This window comes from Pipra filicauda, unplaced genomic scaffold (genome assembly GCF_003945595.2).
Source record: "Pipra filicauda isolate LSUMZ 115617 unplaced genomic scaffold, ASM394559v2 scaffold66_size7647185_pilon, whole genome shotgun sequence".
In the NCBI taxonomy this organism is placed as follows: Eukaryota; Metazoa; Chordata; class Aves; order Passeriformes; family Pipridae; genus Pipra; species Pipra filicauda.
In genome coordinates, this window is record NW_024104831.1 from 1,782,182 (window position 1) to 1,796,776 (window position 14,595).

Genomic DNA, 14,595 nt, shown 5'->3' on the forward strand with positions numbered 1-14,595 from the left:
TGATCAAAGCTGCATAATTTAAAGCATCTAGAGGCAGCTTTAAATTATTCACAATATTTTTTTAAATGATCTTGGTATACTGCAGACAGTATTTGTGTAACTAGCAGTCTTCTTTAAGTTCTATAAATTTTTGCATCCTTACAGAGCTCATCTCAGTTTGAGAAGACAGTATGAAACTTCGCATAAGAGGAGCAAGAGAGACTCATTCTGACACCGTGTTAGTCACATCACACAAAAGTGCCAGGCACATGGGGCTACAGGGAATGGCAGAGTAGACACGGTCGTCTCTAGGTCTCAGTCCGAATTCTGCTGTTTGATGGTGCCTAAGAGTTTTCTGTATACCCTCAAAAGCCCCAAATAGGAATCCTGCAATTAGTGCATCTAACTCCTCCTTTACTGCAGTCTTCTCTCCTATTGGTGAAAGGTCTTCGCAGCTCATGTAGGGATCCCACCCCTTTTGTGGGTTTTCATTCTGAAGCTATCCACAACTTTACACCTGAATGAATGCCAAACCTCCCTGAATATATAAAGGAAATCTTCAAGAGCAATTGCAGAGTTACCCAGAAGAAGCAGAAGGAAAAGATTTCATCCAGCTCTGTCAGACACAGACTGAACCAGCCATGCTTCTCCCTGCCATTCACTTCTATGGCTTTCTCCTGACTTTCATCTTCACGAGAAGCTACTTGGCTTTCAAGAACGATGCCACAGAGATACTTTATTCACACGTCGTTAAACCCGCTGCAGCGAGCCCAAGCAGCAACAGCACGTTGAATCAAGCCAGGAACGGAGGCAGGCACTACACCAGCACTGGATCCGACCGTAACAGTGAGTATCCCACCGGCGGTACTTCCACCGCGTCCCGCAGCCCCGGGCGGCAGCTGCGCCCGTCCCAGTCCCGGTCCCGGAGCCCCCGACCGGAGCCGCGCATCCCGCCCAGCGCCCCGTGCTCCCCCCGGCCCGAGCGCGGCGCTCCAGGGAACCGGCGCCTGGGGGGAGCCGGGGCGCGGGGAGATGCTGCTGGTTCCGGGCCGGGATCTGCCTCGCCAGGCGGCCCCCGAGCCAACAGCCCGCCCTCCCCCGTGCTGGGGAGTCCTGTAGGACCGGCTCGCTCGGCCAGGTTACTTCCTGAGGGAGGTTCATCCAGGAATGCCGCGTTCTGTGGGTTATCCGACAGGGAAGCTAGATAAAGGAAGAGGGGTGAAAGGCATTTCCAGAGCGCTCGCTTTCTTATCTCCCACTACGAGCAGGGAAGGTGTCTGAGCTACTTTTCAAATGCAATGAAATACTCTGAATTTCGTTCCCGCTGTTTGGTTTTACTTCCTGCTATAGCTCTTAACCGCTTAACACCTCCAGCAAATGTAAACAAATCAGCTTATAATTTACCTATGATCTCTGCTCTAACTTGCCTTTTTATATCTAGTCTTCTCCTGCTGAGTTTTATGTATATATGTCAGATACACGGGGATCTGGAAACCTGCTGACTTTATCTGTTCCCTCCCCTGCCCACCTCCTCAAAATAAAACAAATCCAAACAGAGAAACATACACACACCAACCCACAACAATTCGATAAAAATAGTCATCCCTGGAAAGTGAAGGCAACAAGTGACACCAATACCTTTCAGCTAAGCCAGGTGTGTCAGCTTCTGTGAATGCTAAGGTTTTAAGCACACAGGAAACATCTCATCATTATAAGATTACTGGGAGCAGCCCAGTAGGTATTCGTTGTCAATGAGCTGTCACTGGCAAAAAGCTGAGCCAGGAAAGACAGAAAAACAGGAGACAAACTTAGATCTGTGACCAGCTGCTTCCAGGTACATTCCTGCAAGGCAAGGCAATCAGGACAGCAGCCCTGTCACTAGTCCCTGGGGTCAGCCTGCAGATTTACAGTCCCTCTGCCTGCCCACCATGAGACACAGGGGATAGGGTGAAGTAATCTTAATGCAGTGTCTCTGTTCAGAATTTGCTTCCAAAAATCCAAGTAGAAACAGAAGCAGCCTGTAGCTGAGATATGTAGATGTACCTTCAAAGCCTTTTATGATTCATTCTGAAATGTTTCTAGTAATTACTTCTATTTTAAAAGCGTTAGTTAATTGCATTGTGTGTAGAATCCGCGCCGTAATTGTCCTTCAGAAAGAGGGAGAGCACAGCCAGTAAAGATTGCTTATTAAAATTAAGAGCGCTGTGGGCGTTTATTTCAAAGTGTAATTACTGAAATAAACAGTTGTGTTTATTGCAGGGAGTGCAGAGCCGCACATATAGACGGGTACAAACATGCCTGTATGAGAAGCTCTGCATGTTGATTCTGTCAGTTGCCTGAGAGAATTTGCAGGATCCTCTATGTAACATATAACATACAGACTACTACAGATACAAAGATGGTGTTATCCTGAGGGCAAAATGACCCCTCTGAAATTGTTACTGCTAATCATTCAAATGTCATAGGCAGCACCCCATTCCCTGGTAACTTCAGCTGTTACCACTTCTGCAGTATCTGTGTTTGAGGCCACAGAGTTCATGGGAGACTCAGTCCACTGTAACCATGGAATGAGAAGACACACACTGTTTGAAATTCATTTAGAAGCATATAAAAACCATTTCCAAAGCATTATTTTCCCCCTTGCTAATGATCCAACATAATTGTGAACATCACAGAGCAGATTCCCTAGATTGAGAACAAACAGGAAACATTTCTTCCCTTGGGGCATTTTTCTCTTCTAAAAGGTATGTCCCTGAGAAGAAGGATAGAGAATAAAATTGCCTCTTCTACCACAACTGCTGAAGTGCATATCATTAGGATTTCTTTGTGCTCTGGTATTACCCAGAGATACCATCAGCGCTTGAGGCCCTTGTGTTGGGGGACACAATAGTAAAGAGATGTCCTGTAAAGATTACAGCCTACTTTAACTTCTGCAAAACATACCTGGTTAATGTGAAAATGACTGGCTGAGGAAATTGCTCCATTCTGAATTTCAGTGTTTATTGTTCTGTGCATTCTACAGATCGTGTTCAAGTTGGTTGTCGGGAACTGAGATCCACCAAGTACATTTCTGATGGCCAGTGCACCAGCATTAACCCCCTGAAGGAACTGGTGTGTGCTGGTGAATGCCTCCCTTTGCCACTGCTCCCCAACTGGATTGGAGGAGGTTACGGAACCAAGTACTGGAGCAGGCGGAGCTCGCAAGAGTGGAGATGTGTCAATGACAAAACTCGCACTCAGAGGATCCAGCTTCAATGCCAGGATGGAAGTATAAGAACCTACAAAATAACTGTGGTCACAGCCTGCAAGTGCAAGCGATACACCAGGCAGCACAACGAGTCCAGCCACAACTTCGAGGGAACCTCTCAAGCAAAACCTATCCAGCATCACAAAGAGAGGAAAAGAGCCAGTAAATCCAGCAAACATACTACAAGTTAGAAGTCAAACATTCTCTCCTCTCTCATCTCCCTCTCCTCGTGCCAAAACTGAACTCACCTGTAACCATTTGCTTTACCCTTCTGACTGCTTAAAGACAAGTCTGCCATTGCTGTGTTCTCAGTTGACACTACTTGCTTTGACCAAAATCAAAAGGGGCATTCTCAGCATATGGACATTTTGGGTGATTTTCCAGATGCTCAAGATGGGGAATAACACAAGCCTTCCAAGCCCATACTATAAACTTTTACATTTTCTCCACCCATGGAGGCAAAGAAAATTTGCCATGAGTCTTCACTGAAGTCTATTTTGTAAAAAGATGCTTTGTCGTGTGTTTTCCTGAGAACAGTTATCACATCTATTGCCTTCTATATCATGTTTTATGAACTTCTGACAACAGCTTAAAAATACAACACCTTGTATCTGCTTTCAGATTCATTCTAAAAAGATGCTTTGCATGCTCACCTTTCTCTTATCCCAGTATACCAAAAATTAAAATATGCATGGCAGCAATCAAAAAGTAAAGCTGAACAAACTATTTATTTGTTGTTGTAATTATTTAATGAGCTTTTATGTGTGTTATTTCCCTTCAAAATTTCCTTATGTTTATAGCTTTTCATATGTATCAAAGTATTTTCCTATGATTTGTGGCTGGATTAGAACATAATTTTGTAGATAATGTAAAATAGACATTTTAGCATTCTTGGTATATATATTTTAATTTTGAACATTCATAGACATAGGTGTTATTTCGAAGTAGCAACATAAAAATTGTATTTTTCATTCTCCACCCTGTATTATTTTTGTTTAAAAAGTGTGCAATCAAAAGACAGATATAACTTCCTTTCAAATTCATTGGTTTCTTTTGTTTTTTTTAGAAAAATAAACACTGCTAAAAACCTGTATTGTCTGGCTCTGTGTATGAAAATGCACACATTTTTATCAGTCACAACATTCAATCTTAAAAAACGGGAGAATGTTATTTGGTTTAAAAAAATCTATCCATGAAATTTAAAATTAAAACAATCTTTCTGGATGTAAAAATCTTACATGAACATTTAACAGACGGTGCTTATTAAGGGTCCAAGCCAGATTCTTATTTAACAGTTCTCAAGTTGTACATTTCAGAAGAAGTGTATATTTGGGAAGTTTTACAAGCTAGTGAGACACCACCTTTTTTTTTTTCTTTTCGTTAGTGATGATCAAGTCAAAGAGCAATGGTATAACTTACATATGGTTTCATCTTTTCCACAGAACCGGTAGAGTACCTCACATTTATCCACAAATTCTTATAGAATCTATCAAAAATATAAAGTAATTAATCTGCCTTTAAACACATAGTGCATGAATCACTTATTCTCAATCTTTCAAACTATATTGAAACACTGTGAGCAAGATTTCATCACAGGATTCTGCTGTTCTTAAATCATTAACTTTTATAACCCATTTGCACCCAAAGTAAAAGTTACACAAGAGGATAATAATGAAAAGTCTTGCCTGATAAGGTCTCACACAAGCTCTCTGACCTTCTTTTTATCTCATCCTGTTTTGCATTTTAATTTCAAAAGATTCATCATGAAGTTCTTGGCGGAGATCTTTCTTGGTCGTTAAAGTAGTAGAACTGCCTGACTCACTCAATACTTCATTGACAAAATTTAATGATTTTTCCTCAAAGTTACTTTTGAGAATTCTCTTTAAAATTTGCTATTTGTAAAAAAGATATATACTTTTTTATTCAATTTAAGTGATCCATGTGGTAGTACAGGTAAAAAACCCCATTGCACTAATGACCTAGCTATTTCAAATTTAGTTTTGTGATTGAGAAAATATCAAAACGATGAGACCAGAATCCATTTATACTTAAATTCCCTGATCTTAAAGGTGCTTCTTTTAAGTGTAAAAGGAGACATAATGAATAAAGGAGTTAGCAGGGAGAGAAGTGACATGACATTGCTTCTAGGCATATCAGTCCAGCAGACCTAGAGATATATTATTTTTTTATTTTAATAGACATAGTCTCATTCAATCATTTCATGAGAGAAAAAATTTTCCCAAATGCCAATCATCCATTTTTAAATTGTTATCCAGCTACCTGTTCAAGATGACAAAGCAGAGAAGATTGAGATAATGGACCAAAATTTAACCAAAATTATTTTCAAAGTCAATAGCCACTAAAAACCAGTAAAGCTGGCCTACCTGTTCTGTTTGACTCCCAGAAAGTAGAATGGTGAAAAAACCCACACATCTTGCTCATAACTCTTTTCCAGTCATTGAAGTTTTACTGTAGGAACAATATGCATGTTTAATAAAGAGTTTCCATTTAGAAACAGAGATAATAACTTCTCATTTGTCTTTTCATGCAGAACTACCCGAGGGGGAATAATCTGACACAATTCTGCTAAAATGAGTTCATGAAACTTTGCTGGATATGCTATAGAATGGCCATGGGGCCCATCTCTAAGTCTGGCATATTTGAGGGAACATGAGGGAAGCCAGTAGGAACATTGTCCATCAGCAGCAACTTAACTTTGAAGTGCCACCTGAATTAGTTGTGGTCTCTTCTTTGGCCATGACTTTGGCGCTTTGTGGGAGATATCTTCAGGAAAGCAGCGTTAGAAATACGTTAATCTTGAATTTTCTGAAGGAATAATGTTACTCTTTGTGATGCAACTCCTAACTCTGAATACTTCAATCTGACATATACAGTCTGCCTTCTGTTTCATCTGGTTACATGTGAACTCACAGGGATCTATCCAAGGATCCAAAAAAAAAAAGGCATTTATTATATGAGTACATCTAACTAGTTTCTTTTCTGTATGGAGAATCTCCAACATGTAAAGTTGCAGTGAGGAGGAAATGGGCCACTGCTCTTGTGGAGGACAGTGGAGAATCTGGCCAAAGTTTATCAAAGACTCAGTGAACAAAATAGTACTGCTTGAAATAATTCTAAATATGATACATCTTAAGTTTGCTTCAAAGTTAAAAAGGAAAGACAAACACGCTTAAATTTTCTTAGTTTTCACCTAAAATACTAAGCCAAATAGATACAAGAAATACCTAATGTTTTGAAAGAGTACAGTGTAGAGGCAGATAAGTTTTTACATAAATTAGACCACAAATAGTCTAGATTAATTACACTAAGAATATACAGAAGTTGACTTTCTCAGTGATGTTTGATCATATGGGCAGATCGGTAAGTCCAAGGGCTTCCTAAAAGGCATTTCAAACATCTTAAAAAGAACCTAATAATTTTACAACTTCTCATACTTGCTTCTTTAGAAAACTAAAAGTGAATTGGAAATTTATTTTAAATCTGTTAATCTGACATCGCTATTTCATTACTTTTGAGTTGATGAAATCCGCCTCCAGCTAAGTGGTAATTGTTTTATAATGAGTGGAAATCAATTTTTCTTTAGACATCACTAGAAACAAACTTAGCCAGATGCTGATTGTTTTGATAGCATGGTAGCACTCAGAGGCACACTTCGTAGAGGCAGTGGTAGATAGTATGTGTCATTAAGACATTTATCAACTGTGGAAGTCAGAAGGGTCTGACATTTGCAGTCTAGACTAGAAAGGCCCTTGAGAAGTTTATTTATTCAGTTTTTTAATAATAGTAACAGATCTCTTGCTTTCTCCTTTCCAGCAGTCTTGGAATCTAAACCACCCAAATCCAAGCTCAGTCATTTGTTTGGAAATAAAGTAGACATTTGAATAACACCCTTCAAAATACCTAACAGATTTCTGCTAGTAAATCACTTTAGTCCTTCTAACCTTGACCTTTATATCCTTCCTGAAGAAGTACAGCATTAATCAAGAAAGGGCTGTTCAATACATTCCACTGTGAGAGTCTTGTTGCTACAGTATTAACCTGGAGGTGTTCAGTTGAAAATTATAAGGAATCCTTAGAGTTGGAAAGTATCCTATTCTCATGATGCATTTCCTTTCCCCTAGGCCAGGCAAGGGGCTTTGATTTTCAGTTCATTGACATACATACAAACATTGCTCCAGGCTAAACCTAAAAATTCTCTAGAGATTTATGAGTTAAGCAGACATTCTGTCACTGGATTTGTTAATTTTGCCTGAACGTGGCCCCCACAACAAGAGGCTTGCCCATGCATCTTTCTGAAAGACATCCAGCCTTTCAGCTTACTCCTTGTATGAGTTATATGAACTGACACACTAGAAAAGTGTGATTTACAAGTGATATTGCCTACCACTGAGTAAATATTCAAACATCTACTTTCCTCAGTATTTCTATGATAAGAAAATACTATTAATTTTTAATTAATGCTTATTGAACTGCACACCATGAAAATAAGTAGTCTTTATTAATTGCTGAGAAAAATCTCTACAAACGCTGGACTGTAATTCCATTCTGGGAGTTTTCATTTTCTTAACTCAGTTTGGTTTGATGTGACAGTGACATTACCTAGCTGGACTTCAGGCCTTCTTAATGCCTCTATACAATGACAAAGAAATACAGAGGATGTCTTAATAGAAATGAAAATCAGGATGACTTCTTTAATAGGGCTGTTCGTGGAATATGGTATTTAATGAATCCAATGGGGAAAAAAAGAAAAGGAAGTCAGTTCCCTGGAAAAGAGGCCTAAATCAGAATTCCCTGAAACATTAATATAGTTCTGTTTACTAAACCACAACGACAACTGCTGTCAAAAGAGTGACCTTTGCTACCATCTACTTAAGTAAAAAATACTAAACTACCTAAAAATGTTTTGTTGAACACTGTTGTCTGTCTTCTGTCCCTTGCTCTGTTTTAGTCATTTTACAATAGTGTATAATTGTCTCATTGTTTACAATCATAGCTATTCTGAACTATATTAACACGGCACACTTGATTTTTGATACATAAATATTTTAAATCTCTTCTTAGAATGACTGGATATATCATTTTTTTAATTTTGACTACTGAGAGGAAAAGTAATGCTCTGACTTGGTCTAGGAGTTTCACATTTGATTTGTTTTGTTAGCCCCAGTGAGAAATGACTTAGTGAGGAAATTGTAAAGGAATTTAGTAAAAGCATACACCATTCTGTGAAGTCTGATGCTTTGATGGGCTAAAGAAGAGCCAGCCAGGCACATTCATTAAAGTTCTTTTATATAAAACAGTGGAGAGTTGAGGGACAGGGCCTAAGGAGAAAAGTACTTGCCTAGCCCTACCACAAGAACTGCCACTGAGAAACAGAGGGACTATGCAAAGCTTTGAAACACTCTGTAGCACAAAGACTTTGTTTCAATTGCAGCTGAAGCACGTTTAAACATCTGTTGCTTGTTAGATTATTATTTTATTTATTTGTTTATTTATTTATTCATTTAGTTTGGGATGGGTTGAAGAAAGCCATTTTAGGCTCCCTATGGTCATTAAGCTGGGATGGAGAACAGAGGTCTGAGTGTTTCTGAAATGTAAAGCTACAAAAACTTTGGTTTTAGCAAGGAACACTTGCTTTTGGTGTTTTTTTTTCTTCTCCCATTGAAAAAGCCTGCTGAAACTTCTGCTTTTGTGCATCTTTATTGCAATTTTTAGTACGCTAGCCAGAGCAGCTTATAGCACCTGAGAACTGGTTGTATTGCTGCACTGCATCTTTTGTTTTCAGACATTGAAATGTCTCAATTTGGGTATGTCTAGAAGAGGAGAAAGAAGAGAAGATGGATCAAAAAATTGTAACTAAATGACATGTGGAGGACAGCATGGTGCTGTGTCTTCTTCTTCTGATCCTCATAACTTTTCATGAGACTTCAAAAGACTTGTTCTGTTTGCAAAATGCCAAGCCAAACAGTAGTCCATGAACATGCTACCCTTGGTATTTAGCAGACTGCCAAGTTTAAATACACATGGTAGATAACCATTTCTGACTGTCTCTGTGTCTTCATTTCCCATGCAAAGGGAAGAATGCATAGCACAGTGTGTCTGTACCATTTCACACTGAACCAGGGCAAGTCAGGGAGACTTTAGAATCTGCCATCTCCACATAAAAATACATTTCGCTGCACTGTTCATATCTTCTGGTGGGTGACCATGGCCTTCCCTCCCTGAGGAGAATGAAAATTACCTAATCTGAAAAAGTTCACATACAGGTTTCTTAGAATGCTATCAGTCTGTCACACACCTGGACTTCCTTACTGAAGAATTTGGCTCAAAGTCCTGCTTACAACCTATATAAAATATATATATTTATGATATATATACCTATAAAATTACAGTAATCTGATTTTGTGAACAAGACCATCAAGAATATAGCTAGTGAGTTATCCATAAAACCTCTTCTAGGTGCTCTGCAACTATTGTCCCTATATTTTCTTTTGATCTTTTTGTAATCAGTTATGAATCTTGACACCTCTGCCAGAAGAAAACATTTGCAACATCCTTTGCCAAGAATAAAGTAAATATTAAGGATTTCCATTTTTATTTGCTTAATTAAATACTTCTTTGCATAATTCTTCCATAAAAGCCCTCATTAGACAGACCATTCAAGCCACTGTCTTAATCTTAAGAACATAGTACCTTGTGGTACTCTTTATCTACTCAAATAGCGCAGCCCCGTGTAAAACTGTTTGCTTCTGCCCTTCACTTTGAAACTTCTGACTCTAGCAAAACCCAAATCCTCTTTCCCATGGTGTCTCAATGCCCAAACTCTTTTCTTTCCAGTAGTTAGCTTACTTGTTCCACATTCTTCTCCAAAACACACATACACACACAGAAGGATGCATTACTTAATTATTTAATCCATTTTCTGAAGTATTCAGTACTGAAAAAAACAATGTATGCAGAAACACAAGTGTACTGGCACAGGTCAATGCCAAGAAGAATTTTTAAAGTAGGGTGAGTTAGACTGCATTACTCAGAAAACCAGTAACAGGATACAGAGCATTTTTCATTAAGTAGTTGGTTTGCATCCAGCTAGATTAGTATGCTGGAAAATGGTTCACCTTTGATGGTTGCTCAGCAGTGTATGTTAAACAAGCTGAGTCTCTATATAATTGCAGGATGACATTGTTGCAGTTGGGAAAAATCTGTAACCCTGATCTTTCTAAAAACTGAACAGGATCAAAGGATTGACCCTTCCCAATCTGACATTTTTGTGCTATAACTGCATAAGCCAGCAAAGGATGAGGTAAAGGATTAGGACAAGACTACTGTTTTTAAGGACTATCATCCTGCATGTTTTGCTCACTATAAAGCAACTGTTCAGAAAGAGCAAAAAGATTCACAAACTTTACCACAAGGCAGGCTGCATTTTAAGGCACTTCTCTTACAAATTGCCAAAAAGGTTAGAAAGTAACTCTAAAAAATCAAAAGGAGAGGGGGAAAATGAACTACCTCCAGATGACTGTTTTGTCTAATGTATACCATATAAATCCACAATGAAGGCAAAGTCCAGTTTTTGTGTTGCATAGTATCTTGTGTTGCCGGCTGCAATTTCAGTCCCTGATGGTATAGCTAGGACCAGTCTTAATTTATTAAATAAAAACTTGCATGGATGGAATCCCTCCTATATGAACTCTGTCAGACTGACTTTATCTATATTTTTCAAACATAGGACTAATGAATAACATTCCTGGCATTCTTAAAGTGAGGACTGTTATTAACATGACAAGGGATGCAGAAACAATGCTTTTGGTGTAGTAATAAATAATAAAGCTTGTACCCCTATTCATACCAAATCTGCAAATTTGCATTGGTGTTGTTTGATTCTCTCCATCACTTGAAGTTTGGTGACTTGTTTCATATTCTTTTACAAATATTCCCTGGAGATAACACAGAACATAGTAAAGCAATAAAACATGGCATGATAATATGCACACACCAAAATTAAAACAAAAATTTAGAGCAGTGAAAATCCCAATTCTATTCCAAATCTAACTTCAGCTCTTAAAGTATTTTCTAATATTGCACTGCATAATTCTATATCACTGGTGTCTTGACATCTGTGGCTTAACACCACTTATTTAATCAGTTCATAGCCCATCTCTGCTCTGAATCATCTTGGGAAAAGGAAACTGCCATTAATCTTTCCTCAGAGGTAACTGTTTCTCCAGTGATGACTCAACATCTGTCAAAAAAGAATAAATTAAACATTTCTTTTTTTAATGACATGATAGGGCACTGTCCTAATGGCTGGTGCCTGCTGTTAAGTCAGAGTGACAGTGGAAAACAGGGATTTCCGTCCCTGAACTTCCACGTCTTTGTTAGTGTCACCATCCAATGCACTCCAACAGTCGAAGACCCTAAAACACAGTTCCCGTTAATAAGCACGATACATGGTGATTGTGGAGCTCCACAAAGGGGAGCAGATAGATCTACCCAAACTTGGCATGACTTAGCATCTGACCAACATACCTAGAATCTACAAAGACCCTTCCAGAGCCAAGTGTGGAGGACTATTCAGCCATTTCTAATGAAAAATTACATGAGGCCTCCATCTTATAACCTACTAGCTAAAATAGTTGAAATCCTTCTTCAAGTCTTTAACCTTTCTGAATTTCTCAAAAACTCCTGCAATCAGGGACTCTCACTCTCATGAATTATTGAATAACATACTATAGAGTAATTCTCTTATCTTTAAATTCTTTTATTTTGTGTACACAAAATACTCATTAGCTCTTGAACTAACCTTCCATACCTCAGATAAATGGCCTAGAGGGTTATCAGGTAGAGAATGGATAAACACTTCAGGGGGAATATAAGATTTTAGGGTGAAGCTTTAAAATGCAATGTTTTTCTCTAGCAGTTGCACAGAACATAAGCAAGATGCTTCCTCTGTGTGTCAAGTATTCATAAGCTCTAAAAGAAATTTAGCTACCAGAACCATGCAAAATAATGCCAAAGGTGTGATATAAAACACACAGCATACAACAGGTGAAACTCAATGCATGTTTTTCAACACACCTTCAATGACGTGCAAGTATGACAACACTCCACTGTGTTCAAAGACCACATTTTCTTTACATTTGTAGCGTTCATAGTCTCTATTTATGCTTCAACTATTGAAAAACTATATTTTGCAGAACTTTCTATGAAGGCAATAGCACTCAGAATTCCCCTTAGGGATCTGATCTGTAAGAGATTCTATGGCACTGTGTATGGGGCATGTAAGGACTCCTTGATATTTGATAGTCAATTATTTACATCATTTAAGTTATGCATGTGCATAACTCCCTTACTGAATACATGCTGTTTTGATCTTGGTTCCACATAGCAACAAGAGCAAATCAATAGCACAACACTTTATCTAAGTATTCCACACATCTATAGCATTTTTCATCAAACAATCTAAGAGCAAGAAATAACCCTTTGCAGTCATATTTGTAAAAACACAAATATAAATATATGTTAATATGAAATAAGATAAGATTTCCCTGAAGGTGTTAAACATGCTTTGGATGGAAAATATTTTTGCCTTTTTCAGCACTCCCCTATCTATTATACTGCCTTGAGCCATGTGTTCCCTATGACATGACACTGACTTGGGAACCACTATCACCACAGAGCAAATACTCTGAGGCAGCTGCTGTGCAACAAAGACTGAAATAGTAAAGATGTAAGTCAGTCCAAAAGGACTACATGGAGGGTCGATCAGCCTCAGGCAACAGGTAAAAGATTGTGAAGAGCATAAAATAAAACTGTCACAGGATTACTTTTTCTAGTGATCTATCAGAACTGAAATAAAATATCTGGAAACAATACTCTGACTGTGGTTTCCATGAAGCCTAAGACTTTGAGATCTCGTGTAACGTGCCACAAATAGCAACACACATGCAAGATAAAAACTGAAATTCTGTCTTTTGGAGGACTTTCTAATCTCTTTAGATATGCAAAGAACCTGTGTCTATTTTTGTAAACAGTGACTTCAACAATTAGAGACAGTTATTGGTGACTTCAAGAGAGCCAAGACTGCTATTCTACTTGAACATAAAAACTGTCTGAAGAGAACTGGCATTCCACTTGCTTCCTTACAGCTCTGGATTTTATGGCTTGTCACCACTGAAGAAATAATTTATATATCTGGATAAAATTAGTGAAATACAATCTTGCAAACACAAGGTTCAGGTTAAAAGCCTGCACCACTGCTCAGAATGCTACAGATACCATGTTAGCTTGAAGAATGACTCTCAGATTTAAAATACTTGTAGCTTTACGTTGTTTTTAATGGATCCTGCACTTCCATAGTAGGAAGTATTGTAATTTTTTTGTAATTCTGCTTTTACAGTTCACTTTAACTTGTGAAATGCTACTTGATTCCATGCACCTCCCTTTAAAACACACAATAGCGAACCTTGCTGCTTGTCAGGAAAAGGCAAATTCACTAAATTAAAAAATTTAAAAATAAAAATTAAAATCCTTCAAGAGCTTAGAATTTTCTTTGATAAAAGACAATTTCTCAGTTAATTTATACCACATCTACAGAAGACTCAACTGAAATTTTAAATAAAGAAGTTTTGCTCTTTTACTAATTTTTCACAAAAACCTTTCAGAATGATTTCTACCACTCTGATAACTTAACGTTCTCAAAAAACCCTACTGTGAGTCAGTAATAGAAACAGATTATATTTTCCCCCAGCAGTCAAATTTTCAGGTGAATGTCACTACTGTAATTTGATTCCAATTTGTACATATCTTCTTCAATAAAAAAAAGACCCCCCCCTTTTCCTTTCAAACATATGATTGGCATATTTACTGCATAATTGCAAACTACTACGGTGGTTTCAGATGTTATACCCCTGCACAGAAATGATGGATTAGCCTGTTCTTTACTTGCTTTGAGGTAAATGTTGCCTCTGCCCCTTTTTATTCGATTAAAAACTGCAAAATTGTTCTTCCAATATGTGTGAATTTACATTTTACCCCACTTCAAATGTTTATATATGAACACAAATATATATGCACAGCAACCAAAATAGTAGATTGATTCAATACAAAATGCATAATGAAATGGAACTGAAGGCAAATTATGTATTCACAAAATGTCACTGTGCTTCACTGCATGTTACTAACAAATGAATATTAAAAAGATGCAAACCCCAAAATCCCAGTTTTCTCAACTCATGGTAAAACATTGTATAAATGGATAAGGATGTTAAATATGGTCTTCCTTCCACATTATCTAAGAAAACAGAAAATAAAAGGAGAAATGGCAATAAAAACTTTAGTACAAACAAGAC

General features: G+C 37.9%; 1 protein-coding gene across 1 annotated transcript; it reads left to right on the forward strand.

The window, feature by feature from the left end:
- The first annotated feature begins 362 nt into the window (after window positions 1-362).
- Window positions 363-4,317, forward strand: SOSTDC1 (sclerostin domain containing 1). Its single transcript, XM_027723200.2, has 2 exons — window positions 363-825; window positions 3,002-4,317. The coding sequence occupies exons 1-2, from the start codon at window positions 621-623 to the stop codon at window positions 3,415-3,417; spliced, it is 621 nt and encodes a 206-aa protein (XP_027579001.1). The 5' UTR covers window positions 363-620; the 3' UTR covers window positions 3,418-4,317.
- The last annotated feature ends 10,278 nt before the right edge of the window (window positions 4,318-14,595 follow it).